Source organism: Colias philodice, chromosome 8, assembly GCF_061535455.1.
Source record: "Colias philodice isolate Cphi_HAF_F1 chromosome 8, ilColPhil1 Martin Lab GWU primary, whole genome shotgun sequence".
NCBI lineage: Eukaryota > Metazoa > Arthropoda > Insecta > Lepidoptera > Pieridae > Colias > Colias philodice.
In genome coordinates, this window is record NC_143093.1 from 977,255 (window position 1) to 989,625 (window position 12,371).

The 12,371-nt window shown below is 31.4% G+C and overlaps 2 protein-coding genes across 3 annotated transcripts in view; one reads left to right on the top strand and one right to left on the bottom strand.

The window, feature by feature from the left end:
- FoxK (forkhead box K) overlaps positions 1-3,304 on the bottom strand; it is a 62,157-nt gene extending 58,853 nt beyond the window's left edge. The window contains exon 1 of the mRNA XM_089697727.1: positions 2,485-3,304. Within this exon, the coding sequence (XP_089553853.1) occupies positions 2,485-2,849 (365 nt within the window). The 5' untranslated portion in view covers positions 2,850-3,304. The remainder of the gene's footprint in view (positions 1-2,484) is intronic.
- Positions 3,305-3,920: 616 nt separating this feature from the next.
- Positions 3,921-10,408, top strand: LOC149486275 (GSK3B-interacting protein-like). 2 transcript variants are annotated; one of them, XM_089697762.1, is made up of 2 exons: positions 3,921-4,106; positions 8,918-10,408. In XM_089697762.1, the coding sequence occupies exon 2, from the start codon at positions 8,923-8,925 to the stop codon at positions 9,286-9,288; it is 366 nt and encodes a 121-aa protein (XP_089553888.1). In that variant the 5' UTR covers positions 3,921-4,106; positions 8,918-8,922; the 3' UTR covers positions 9,289-10,408. The 2 variants fall into 2 exon arrangements, with proteins under 2 accessions (XP_089553888.1, XP_089553889.1); XM_089697763.1 differs by having other exon boundaries at positions 8,921-10,408.
- Positions 10,409-12,371: the final 1,963 nt, after the last annotated feature.

A 12,371-nucleotide genomic window follows, 5' to 3' on the forward strand; every position in this document is an offset into this window, starting at 1 on the left:
TAGACCAATAGTTGAATGACCCAGAATGATAACACTATCAGATTTAGACAATTATTCATATAAGGTATATCTTCAGGTAAATTGTGTTAATGATACATTAAGATTAGGTTATTAGCAAAAACACAGTTTAATTAGTGTTTACGTTGGAGTAAAACTGTGCGACATTTAAAATGAACACAAAATTTATGATGATTTCTGAAGGCATAAAATTTGCACATAAATATACAAAATTGCATCATAAACCAATGGATATGCAATCTTAAGAGTAATTTATTAATTTTGTCAAGGATCATTTAAATTGGTGCAACTATTCCCGATATAATTAACTTCTTTGTTAAGGAAAAGGATACGGTTTGGGTCATACGAAGGAAAAGGATATAACCAACAAGGATAAGCCCATATAAAACAACAATTGATTAAAAATACACAGATCCAGACTTCATGGTGAATTTAAATAAAATTAATTAGTTATACGTTCATTGTTGTTTTAAGACATTCATACAATCAGGAATAAAGCATTATTAACCAGGTCACCTTTTGTACTTCGCATCCAAACAGATATATATTATACTGTACATTGTAATATTAAATGGTGTGGTACAATAAATGATTAAATAAATAAATAAAAATAACTATAAATTACATATTAGACAGCTTAGTTGCTTCCATTTCATATTCTATTTAAAATTTATGCTTAATTTATGCACTACTAGCGGTCCGCCCCGGCTTCGCCCGTGGTACATGTTTACGTTTTCTCTACATAAGAACCATCCTCGTACTTCAAGGAATATAATAAAAAAAAAATTATCGAAATCGGTTCAGCCGTTCTCGAGTTATGCGCTTACCAACACATTTTGCGATTCATTTTTATATATGCACTATTAATTACTAGTTATGAACTAAATGAAATGAAGTTAAACTAAAACATAAGAAAACCACAATCATGTCATAAAAGAAATCAATAATAATAAATACAAATCAATATCGGCAAAGATATGATGATTCATAAAAAATAATAAAAAACTACAAGTCATCACAATCAAAATATGATACTATTGATACACACACACACACACACGTCTATGCTATATTACAAGCGACTCACCTATTACCTGGATATTGCATCATTTGTACAAACTCAAAACATAGTACAGCATTTCTTATCAACATTTAGCACAGAAATTATAAGACTTTTACTTTATTAAAACTATGATTATTATTGTCTTAATGTGTGTAGAAGGTTATTAATTACCTTCATTGACTATTAATAAATTGTTTATTTTATTAGCGGACTATTTTGATATCTTTATAAATCAAATGAAACTGCAGAGTAAATCTAATCATACTAAGTATTATATTATTTTCTGTTGTTTATCGTAAATTGTAAACATAACTTGGTTGCATTGGCATTATTGAACTATTTATGAGCATATTCAAAAGCAATGTGTTTGTAAAATACTATTTTATAAATATTAAACAGGAATATTTTTTCAATTCCAACTGTGTTATTATTAAATAATATTCATCTCACAATTTTATCTCATTTCGTTACTTAAAATAAAAAAATGTTTAGAGGAGATTAAAAAAGATTCAAAATTGTATAACAGCGAAGGTAGTTCTATATTAGTAAAGGTACATTATGTAGATTCTATCAACATTGTAATCTAATTGTGTTTCACTTCTCTGACCTAGATAACAAATCAATTCATAGAATAGCAATAAAAGGGCCTAGGATGAAACATTTTTACAAAATACATTGATTGAAATGTATTGCTATTGTACCAAATGTATATTTAATATTTATGGTATAAGTTGATATGAAAAAATATTTTCCTTGTTTCTTTCTTATTTCTTCTTATCTTCACTTTGTTACAATAGTGATTGAACAATTTTGTAAGATTATTCATTACAAATGAGAATATCGGAATACTCATATGATTATAGATAGATAAGGAAATGATTTTCTGTATTAAAATGCATCATGAAAGTAGTATAACTGCACCAGTTCTTTAAGACAATTAAAAACATATACTTCTTTTAACAATCGCAGGCAGATTTATAAGCATGCATGCTGCGCAACAACAATAACCATAATTAAATTGTTCTTATAACATGCATTCAATTGATGACATTGATAAAAAAGTCTTAGATTAAAATAAATAACATTCTTTATATAATTGTATGTTATTTTAATTATAGACAAATAATTTCTGACATAGATAAGAAAATTAAAACATTATTTCAATTAATATCACCTCTGCTACAAAAATAACTGATAAAATGCAAACACTACATATTATGGCAATGAATTGAATATTAATTAGATTAACCATACATTTGACATTTAGTTAAACAAATGCACTTGTGTAAACATAATGAAAAAAAAAACGTCAGGTGGGTACATAAACAAAAACACATTGTTTACAAACAATGCTAATAAATAATGCGTAATCGCGACCTCTGGCTTATCTAAAGTGTACTGACCTTTTTGGCAGCAACATCGCGGCCGCTCCCTTGCGTTGGAACACCCCGTCCACGAGCACGCCATTCTTGCTGTTACACGTCAAGTAGAACTCGGGGTGGTCGTAAAACAGTTCCAAGTGACGGCGAGATATAAAACTCGAATGTCCCATGTTCACATCGACCTGCCCCCGGCTCGAGTTCCGGCCGATAACCACTTTCTTCTGGCGTATGAGGTACTCGAAGTCGCGACCATCGAGACGCGCGATCGCTATCGGAGCCGGCTCCTGCGCCCACTGCACCTTCGACGGCGAAGGCGGCGCCGACTTGAGCGAGAGGAGCGCCCATGCATCACTCTCGGAGCTCCGCGATATCTGAGTCTGAGCCATGTCAGGCGTGCGTCCTATATCACCAACGTCCACACGCGGGGCGCGAACCCTCGCCGCGATAGCACATCACAGAATTCACAGACCCGAAACTGCCGTACCGCGACCCGGATATCCGGAACCTGCCGAATCCGTGTTCTGTCTACTATTTGAGGTTACTGAAGGGACGCACATGCGCAAAGTTTCCAGTTGTGCGGTAAACAAGAATTATATAAATCACACCACCACGTGATAAAACTGTATACATATATCTAGTCCGGAAGCATGGATCGATATTACACTGTAGTCTGTATCGCGGAATAGTCCTACACCGAAATATTATCGATTCGTTTATTGCACAACTAAATTTTTGCAATATGACCGAAATTAGACACTAAAGTAAACACGAGGCAAGAACAAAAATAACCAAAAACGTCAATTCGCCATACGCAGTTTACAAGTTTAGAGCGCCATCTATTCCCAATAAACAAGCGATTTTTTGGCGTTCCGTTGCACGTAAACTTGTATGTTTACATTCGTAAATATGAAATGTTTTAAATATATTTAAATTAATTTCCAGTCCAAATAGTCTCATTTTATTTAATATTTGAAAAAAATAAATATGATTAGGTTTTGTTTAACAATTGGCCCTGGTACTGGATCCGCTCGGGCAGAACCATGATAAAAAAATAAAAAATGTAATCTGTATCATTCGCTTTAGCGAGAATTCTTTTATCATTAGGAATTGTATTAGGAATCTACATTTATGTACATTTATGTAGATTCCTAATGATAAAAGAATTCAGTTTAATCATCACTAATTATTTATCGTTCGTGTATTTTTTTCTTTAACTTTTAATCGACATATAGCTGTACATACTTGCTTTTAATTTGACAAGTTCACATTTATTATTTCTATAGAATATATAAAAAATATTAATTATATTTATTTAACACTGTGCTATTCGAATGTGAATCGGAATATTAAATACATAATGTATTCCGATTTTAAAAAATTAATTCCCTTGCTTCCGTTGTAACAATTCAATAGTAAAAATTAAAATTCGAATTGTCAACTGTCATTATCCGATTGTCACCAGTACATCCGTCAACGAAATTTATTTCATTGAAGATGTCCGGTTTGTTTATTTAATCATTTATTTACATATTTAGATTAAGATTATCAAGTCTATTGTGCTATACAGAGATAGCGATCGTGTATTTAAACAATAACATAAACAACAGGGAAAATTTCATCTTGCGAACTCCTGGATTAAGCAGGTAATATATTAATAATTTATCGATATAAATCCATAAATTACATTCGCTTTATAAACACAAGATCTCAACTCCTCTCATCAGATGCATTTTTTCCGTCAAACTATTCTTCAATTTTTATCATATAATAAAAATACAAGTTAATAAATAAATAAGGATAACTAGCTGACTCCGGTCCTCATAGGTTTCAAAATATTCTTTATCAACAAAATAAAATCTGTCTGAGTAAACCACTCTTCTATTGGTGAAAGAATCTATACTGAATATTATAAAACTGATTTTTTTCATTTGTTTTAACCTTTATATAAAGAATTTCTGGTCACAATAATTAAAAAATACTTTCTGTGTTGGATTATAGGTAAGTCCATTTATAATAAAAGCAGAGCAGTAATGAACAATACAGGTGAAGCTGCAAAGCAAAATTAGTTTAAATTAGTATTGTTTTAGTAACCGTTGAGATTACTTCACATCCTTGATATTAATTAGTAACTGTAGATTTATGGTATGTTTCTATATATAAAAAAAATAATAATATGGAATCGCTTCACAATATACATGATTCGTACACAACAATTATTCACAGGGTTTTTGCACGCCTCATAAGCGAAGCGTTGCGGTGGGTACTACTGTCACTTCGCACAAAACATCTGATTTTTCAAACTTAAAATGTCTTTATGTATCATACATTGCACTTGTAAGATAATACATACACACACATATTAAGAAAAAACACTATTTTTAACGTTCATGATATTTTTGATGTCATTTTTGTTATTTAAACTAGTTAAAAAACAGTTTAAAAAAGTTCTGTCTTGGACGTCCGTGTGTCTGTATGTGCGGATCCTTTTTCTTGTTAACACGATAGCGACCGAAATACTTTACTAATCGAGTCTTTTTTTTTCTCTTACGCTTGAGTATGCTCAGGAATAGAACCCTTTCATTTTTCAGGGTCTGATTCGATGTGGTTTAATTGTTATTAAATAAACAAAAATAATAATTAATAAATATTTATTAAAAAAAAATTATGAGGCGTGCACTTTTGGATTTTCCAAATTATATTCATATATTTTTATTTATTCAATTAGACTTCTTCTAGAAGCACTTTTGAATTGTCATAACATTTTTTACCTTTGATTCTGAAAGTAGTATCTATGGAGAAGAAACGAAAGAAATTCCATAGTTGCTCTTTTAAAATCATTACAATATTGAGTAGTGTGAGCAATTTTAATTGTAACTAGTCATTAAAATATTTAGAATAATCAAATTTAGATGAAGAAATATACAAAGGAACAACCGATAAAGTTTGGGATCTATAAGACGTGTGGAACTCGGGGACTGCCGCGGTAAAGCTATTTATTGCATAGCATGCCTTCAAGCCACACCTCCGTGTCCGTCGGAGTGGGGAGCGTGAGGTTTTTTCGTTACGGAATTTCTCGATTCGGTCCCCGCGCTCAAGGCCCGCGATAGAAGCTATGCAATAGCTTAAAATTTGTAATAAAAAAAATAAAGCTTCAATATTATTTCATTTAGTAGGGTAAACCACCCAATTATTGGCACTTTAAGCAGCTACTTCACAAAACCGGTGAAATTTGCACGTACAATTATGTTTTAATTAAGAAAAAAACATTTATACTGGTATTGTAATCTATGGAGAATATTATAAAGTACTTTTCAATTTTAAATAAAATCGGTTTATTTAATAAGGTGAACCTTTAAAAGAAAAACTTAAAATACCAGTTGCTGGCATATAGTCCGGGATACATCGCCCATTTTTGCAAGTGATTACTATCAAGCTAATTTTTCGTGAGTAGCTTTATTTTGATGAGATGCCCAATAATTTCATGTACGAAACTCTCGATTGTGGTAGCTAACAGAGGAAACAAGGATAAAAATTTTTGATTTGACGGTCCTCAAATATTTATTACGCAATTTGTAGGACAATATGTCTGTTGAATTATATAAGTATTAAATAAGTGAAAATAAAAAAATCAGCTGGTTAGTAATCATTTATGATGACTACGTTATCGATACACATTGGAAAGGGGGACTCTTTGATCAAACCATAGATTTTGTAGGACAAATATTTTTTCGAATAATTTAGATAATTATCTTGAGATTGAACAAAAAAAAACATTCAGTTAGTAATTAATATTTGAGAACCATCAAATCAAAATATTTTATCCTTGTTTCCTCTGGTAGCTACCACAATCGAGAGTTTTGTACATGAAATTATTGGGCATCTCATCAAAATAAAGCTACTCACGAAAAATTAGCTTGATAGTAATCACTTTCAAAAATGGGCGATGTATCCCGGACTAATAGTCAAACCTTTTATTGGCAGTGATTGTTACCTATTATTGTCACTATTCAAGACTGAAAAATATTTACTAGATCTTAAGTAGGGCTTTCAAAGCTTTTACTATGACATTTTAAAGTTAATTTGTACAATTTATAAATTAACAGAAATTAATTTTGAAATAAACAAAATAAAAGACTTTGTTAAAAGAAATGTCACATTTATTTGTAGAGGAACATACCATTTCAGTTGGAACGCTTATTTTTAAATATGGTTTTAGACAACCAAAAAACCTACTTAAATAAAACATAGAACAATTTTAGCTTACGATTATCTTACATTTAATTAAATCACAGCTCTGGTTGAATGAGATCATAAGTAATTTTTAAGTTTCAATTAACATTTTTGTGTGCCAATAAAATGGATAAACAGATTTTAAACAGCCCAATTGTTGGCATACCACAAATAACTAAAAGTTGGCGGTTAAATTTTAAAATCATGTTTAAAAAAGGCAGTTCATACATTCAATAATAAGACAAAATGATTATGCATAAGAATAACACAACAGAATTGCAATTTCTTTTAAGTTTATGATAGCTCTTACCTTAGCAAAAAACGAATATTTTGAATATTTTTGCCACACAAGTCCCGGCTTGTCAAACAGATGGTTGATACGCCGCAATGTTTTAAGAAATAAAAAACATTGTTGGTAGTTGAGTAAAGAATGATACGCTACTTATTAATTTCTACTACAAAATGTATACTGGCTACCAAAAAATCTTAATTTTCTTAAAAAATTGGAGCATGCCAATAAATTGGTAGAGTGCCAATAATAGGGTGGTTTACCCTATTTGGTTAAAATATACCTACAGTGTTACAGTTAGTTATAGTTTAGGTATTCTGTTGCTGCTTTAACAACAAATACTTAAAAAAAAAACGGCCAAGTGCGAGTCGAACTCGCGCACAGAGGGCTCAGAACAAACCAATTTTTTATTAGGTATGTTGTTAATTTAAAATTTATATTTTTAGCAATTTTTCCTTTACCTGTACTATAAGACCTTGACCAGGGCTTTTAACCAAATTTCAAGACTGTCCGCACTGAAAGTACTTCATAGGTTTTGATCCCCTTGCAAATCGCAAGTAGTTGCGAGTTTCAGAATATGCGGCTTTAATTGCTATTTCTTCTGATTGAATTGATATAGAAGTTTGGTTTTATTACAGCTTAAAGGTCTGAGTTTTTCATATGAATATCAATTTAATACATGTAAGCGTTCATGAGTAAAAGGGTTGTAAGTTTAACATTTAAAAAAATATTTTTTTTTTATAAAATCTAATAGAAAATTTATGTTTTTCGCAAGTATTTCTATATCTTTGGTATAAGACGCTATTTTGTACCAAATTTCAAGACTGTGTTCATGGGAAGTACCCACGGGTTTTGACTACCTTGCTCCTAAAAATAGTTTTTAGGGAACCTTCGGTTCACGAGTCCGACTCGCTTTTGCCCGGTTTTTGTTCCCTTTGTGATTCGGAACACTAAAAATAAAAAATAAAAATAAAATTCGAGTTACATGTTTGTTTAAGAGACTGTGCATCTTAAAATTATTGTTTTGTTATGGTCTTATATTCGATAGCGAATCTATCCAAGAATACTACGAAAAAAACCGGCCAAGTGCGAGTTGGACTCACGCACGAAGGGTTCCGTACTATGGGGACCCCGCTAAATAAATATTTTTTTTAATTTTTAGAATTTGTTGTTATAAGGGCAACGGAAATACATCATTTGTGAAAATTTCAGCTATACAACTATCACGGTTTATGAGATACAGCCTGGAGATAGACAGACAGACAGACAACGAAGTCTCAGTAATAACCCTAACAAATAATAACCCTAAAAAATACACGCAGTACCGAAAAAGTAAACCTTTTCGGTACTGCGTGTATTTTTTTATATTCGATATTCTCGAAAACCAGGTGACATTTAGCTAGTTAGGATAAAAACAAAATATTTTTCAGAACCGCCATAACCGTATATAATATGTCCGTTGATTACGCCACACCCCTTTTAGTTAGTAGATATTTACTTCATATTTTTATCTATGCCTGTCATAATATATTGATTTTATACTATCCAGCCTTTCATTCTAACCAAGTTTACATTGTGAATCAAAAATCGAAATTCTGAGTTTATTTTATGGTACTGTACTTAGTATGGTTGTGACTAAAACCAAGTTCATTGAATTGAAATAATTATACAATTAAAATCAATATCCTAACAATACAAAGGCCTATTGTTTTTCGACTTGATGAATAAAATATGATCATATTATAACACAACAAACACAAACACCATCACACACATTGCCAACTTACAAAACTTATCCTGTTGTCCATTTTATTTGATTACATGATATTGCAATTTGCAACTATATTCAACATAACCTAGTACTTTACTACTACTTTAAGTTTTTACTTTAATCTGAACCCAATGCCAATTGAAAATAACCCATTCATGTTTCAGAAGCAATGTCAGAACAAGTGCTAGACGAAGAAACGTGGCCGATGGAAGCACAGGCCGCCATCAACGACATCAAAGAGCACGTGAAAGCCGCCGCCATCTCCTCCGCGCTCAAGAACACCAATCAACGCATCTTCATCAACATGACCACTTTAGAAGACCTAAATTACTGTATCGAAATGTCCGCAGCCGGGTTCAGGGTGGTCGGTCGAATGTACGACGACACCAGCTTATCAACAATAGAAAATATGAATTACGAAACACCGTACGCTCTGCTGAACAGCATTAGCCAAAAGTACAGGGAATCATTTGGTGGTGAACTCATGAACAAGCTCCTAGACTTAGCAAAGAAAGAAGGAAAGGCGGAAGGTTGAACGGCCTACAGCTCACCCTATATTATAAGGACTCAATTGGATTTCTCGTCGATTATTTCATATATTTAGGTGTTGATGTACGTGAGCTTATATGAACAGATTAGAGAATACGTTTAAAAATAAGATTATGTTATCTCGTTTGGATAAAGATTGATGAACAAATTGTATCTGATACAAAATAGAAGAGTCGTTTTTGGTGATTTCCAGAATTTTAAGAAAAAGAGTGCACGCATTGCAATGCTTGGACCCGCCGTTTGGTCCATGTATCAATAAAATTTTATAGGACTCACCACAATCTTTCTTCCCTAAAAACAGTAGATTAGATTGTATATGTTAGTTCAAATAAATGTTTAAATAGACTGGCTCTAATAGAATAGTATTGTTGTGGTGACGGATTTCGTACAAATTTTATTTGAAGTTGTAAAATAGTACCTACCCATATATTCTATGTTTATGTAAAATCTTATTCTTATCAAGAAAGTATCCTATGTGTAAATAATAAATATAGAAAAAATCTTCAAAATATTACACTTATTCAATCACTATAATAGTTACTATAATGTAAGATTTTAAGTTATGACTCCTTGTGTTAAAAATAATCTAAAAGTACATTCTAATTCATATTGAATTAGGGAAAAAGGGTAAATAAATACAGTTTTATGAAAATCCAAATATTTTAGACGAGCTTATAAGATACTGTATCAATTATTTGGACATGTATACAATATACAAGAAGGAATATAATCCAAAAAAAAAATAAGTTTATTTTGGTGCGTTTATTTTAAGACTACTAAACTTGTCAAAGTGACATTACCCGCATATACCCGCTTATATTCTACTTTGTTAAAAAACGAGCAGCAGACTGTGTAAAACTAATAAAACATCTTCAAAAGCTTAAAGTAGTACCAAAAATCTCAAGCTATTGTATCTCAACTATCTTCTTGCTTTAATAATTACGATGAAACTATCGTGCGGTTGTAAATTATATATGTATGTATGTATTGTATCACTTCTAGTGCAATATCTATCCACTAGTCTTAAGAGCAGACTGAGTAGTTACAATAATTATGTACACTTTATATCACGTGTTTTGATAGTAAAGCATATTATTATTCAGTAAGTGTTGTTTTATTTTAATTGCTATCTTATAAGTGGCGTTATGTATGTCCTTGATATTAAATGAGAATACATATGTATTCCAATTCATGCTATTATTATAATGTAATTAAAAATTTAAAATAGTTTACGAATTATCTACTTTCCGTTGCGAGCAACAAACAAAGCCGCAGCAGAATGCTAGTAAGAAATAAATTTGTTTATAAGAAATTCCATTGAAGTGAGAAACTCAAACATTTATCTAACTAGACTCCAGAATCGTCAAAATACATAAATGAATTAGCCAGAAGTCAGCAGATATTTTGGTAAATAAAGTAAATATTTTGATAAATAAAAATAAAGTCGCTGTCTGCCGCCTGTGTCCTCACGCCGCTCTCGAAGAATAATAGCCGGCAGTGATGCGACACGCTGGATGGTGGACGACGCCTACACATATCCAAATCGACAGAATTCGGATTCTTAATTCAGTATCTGAATAATAGCAGCGTGCCTCACACATCTATACCTATTATTAATATAATTGGAGTGGGTATATATTTTAAGCATGGAAAAAATGACTTTAAAATAACTTCAAAAAACGTGATTTTTTATTACATTTCATTTTTTATATTAATTTTAAACTTGTAACCACTTTACTCATGAACGTCTACATAATATATTAACTCATAATATATTCACATCAGAAACTCAGGTCTATAATAAGTATAAACTGTAATAAATTCAAAGTTCTATGTCAACGCAATCATAATATAATATAATTATAATTAATAGCAATAAAAGCCGCATATTCTGAAAATCGCAACTTTCCCTTACAAATAGGGAATCAAAACCTACAGGGTACTTTCCACGAACACAGAGTCTTGAAATTTGCTTAAAAGCAAGGTCAAGGAAAAATTGCTAAAAATAAACATTTTAAAGTTACAGCATAGTTGATAAATAAAATGTTTGTTCAAACTTCAAAGCTCTCGGTGCGCGAGTCCGACATTTACTTGACCGGTTTTTTATACTGTACACGAGCGTAAGGATTAAAAGGAAAAACTCATTTACGCGGACGAAATCGCGGGATGCAGGCAGTATTATCTTAAAAAATCAGATTCAGACAGTTATAATATAAATTAAAAAAATTAATTTAGTTAAAAAAACGATCCTTGATAGGTGTACAGTACAAAGTATGAATTAAATGTTTTTAATTCCGTTTAAAGTGGGTCAAAATCGAGTCTAAAGGCATCAGTTACAAGATTTATTACTTGTTCTGTGGTTACAAGTGAAGCTAATAAAATTATGTTAAAAACTTAGGTTAAAAAACTCCCTTCCGCTATCGATTTTGCAGCACAAGACCATTCATAATTTTAATTCCGGTGTGTGCGTCCGTTGTATAGAAATGCATCAAAATCTAGCAGTGTTCTGCATTTAGAGTGAATTTTTCAGAACTTGAATTAAGAATTCTCGTCAGACAAATTTTGTCAGAAAAAAATCTGAATATGTATAATCTGAATATTGTATGTATAGCGAGACTGAATGCATTCTGTCCTTTCTGAATACAGATTTTGAATTAATATTAAGAATTTAGAGGGGTGATTGCCCCTCGGACGGATTCGTCTCAGCGTGACTGGCTAAAATGCACAAAAATAACTGAATAACCTACATGTTTAGAACTATATAGGTACTTATTAAATGTACTTTTTGGTAAACATTTTCTAATCGTGTAGGTATACAATTACAATGAAAGTTACCTATTTGTATGGACCAGTAAATATTTTATAAAAAAACATATTTTTTTTAATACTTTAAAAATTCATGAACTATCGTCATTTCACACGAAACTTTAAAGGTAAGTAAATTATATCTACTAAGGTTGGGTTTAGACCGGGAGATACTGACACAAAATTTCGAGTCATTTGTAACAAGGATGGCGGTTCTACAGGGGTCTTAGTACGCAATGACAAAAAGAAAAATGATGGTGTGAA

Bases quoted from the DNA above. Each gene is read 5' to 3' on its own strand.
- LOC149486275 (XM_089697762.1), top strand. From the start codon at position 8,923: ATGTCAGAACAAGTGCTAGACGAAGAAACGTGGCCGATGGAAGCACAG.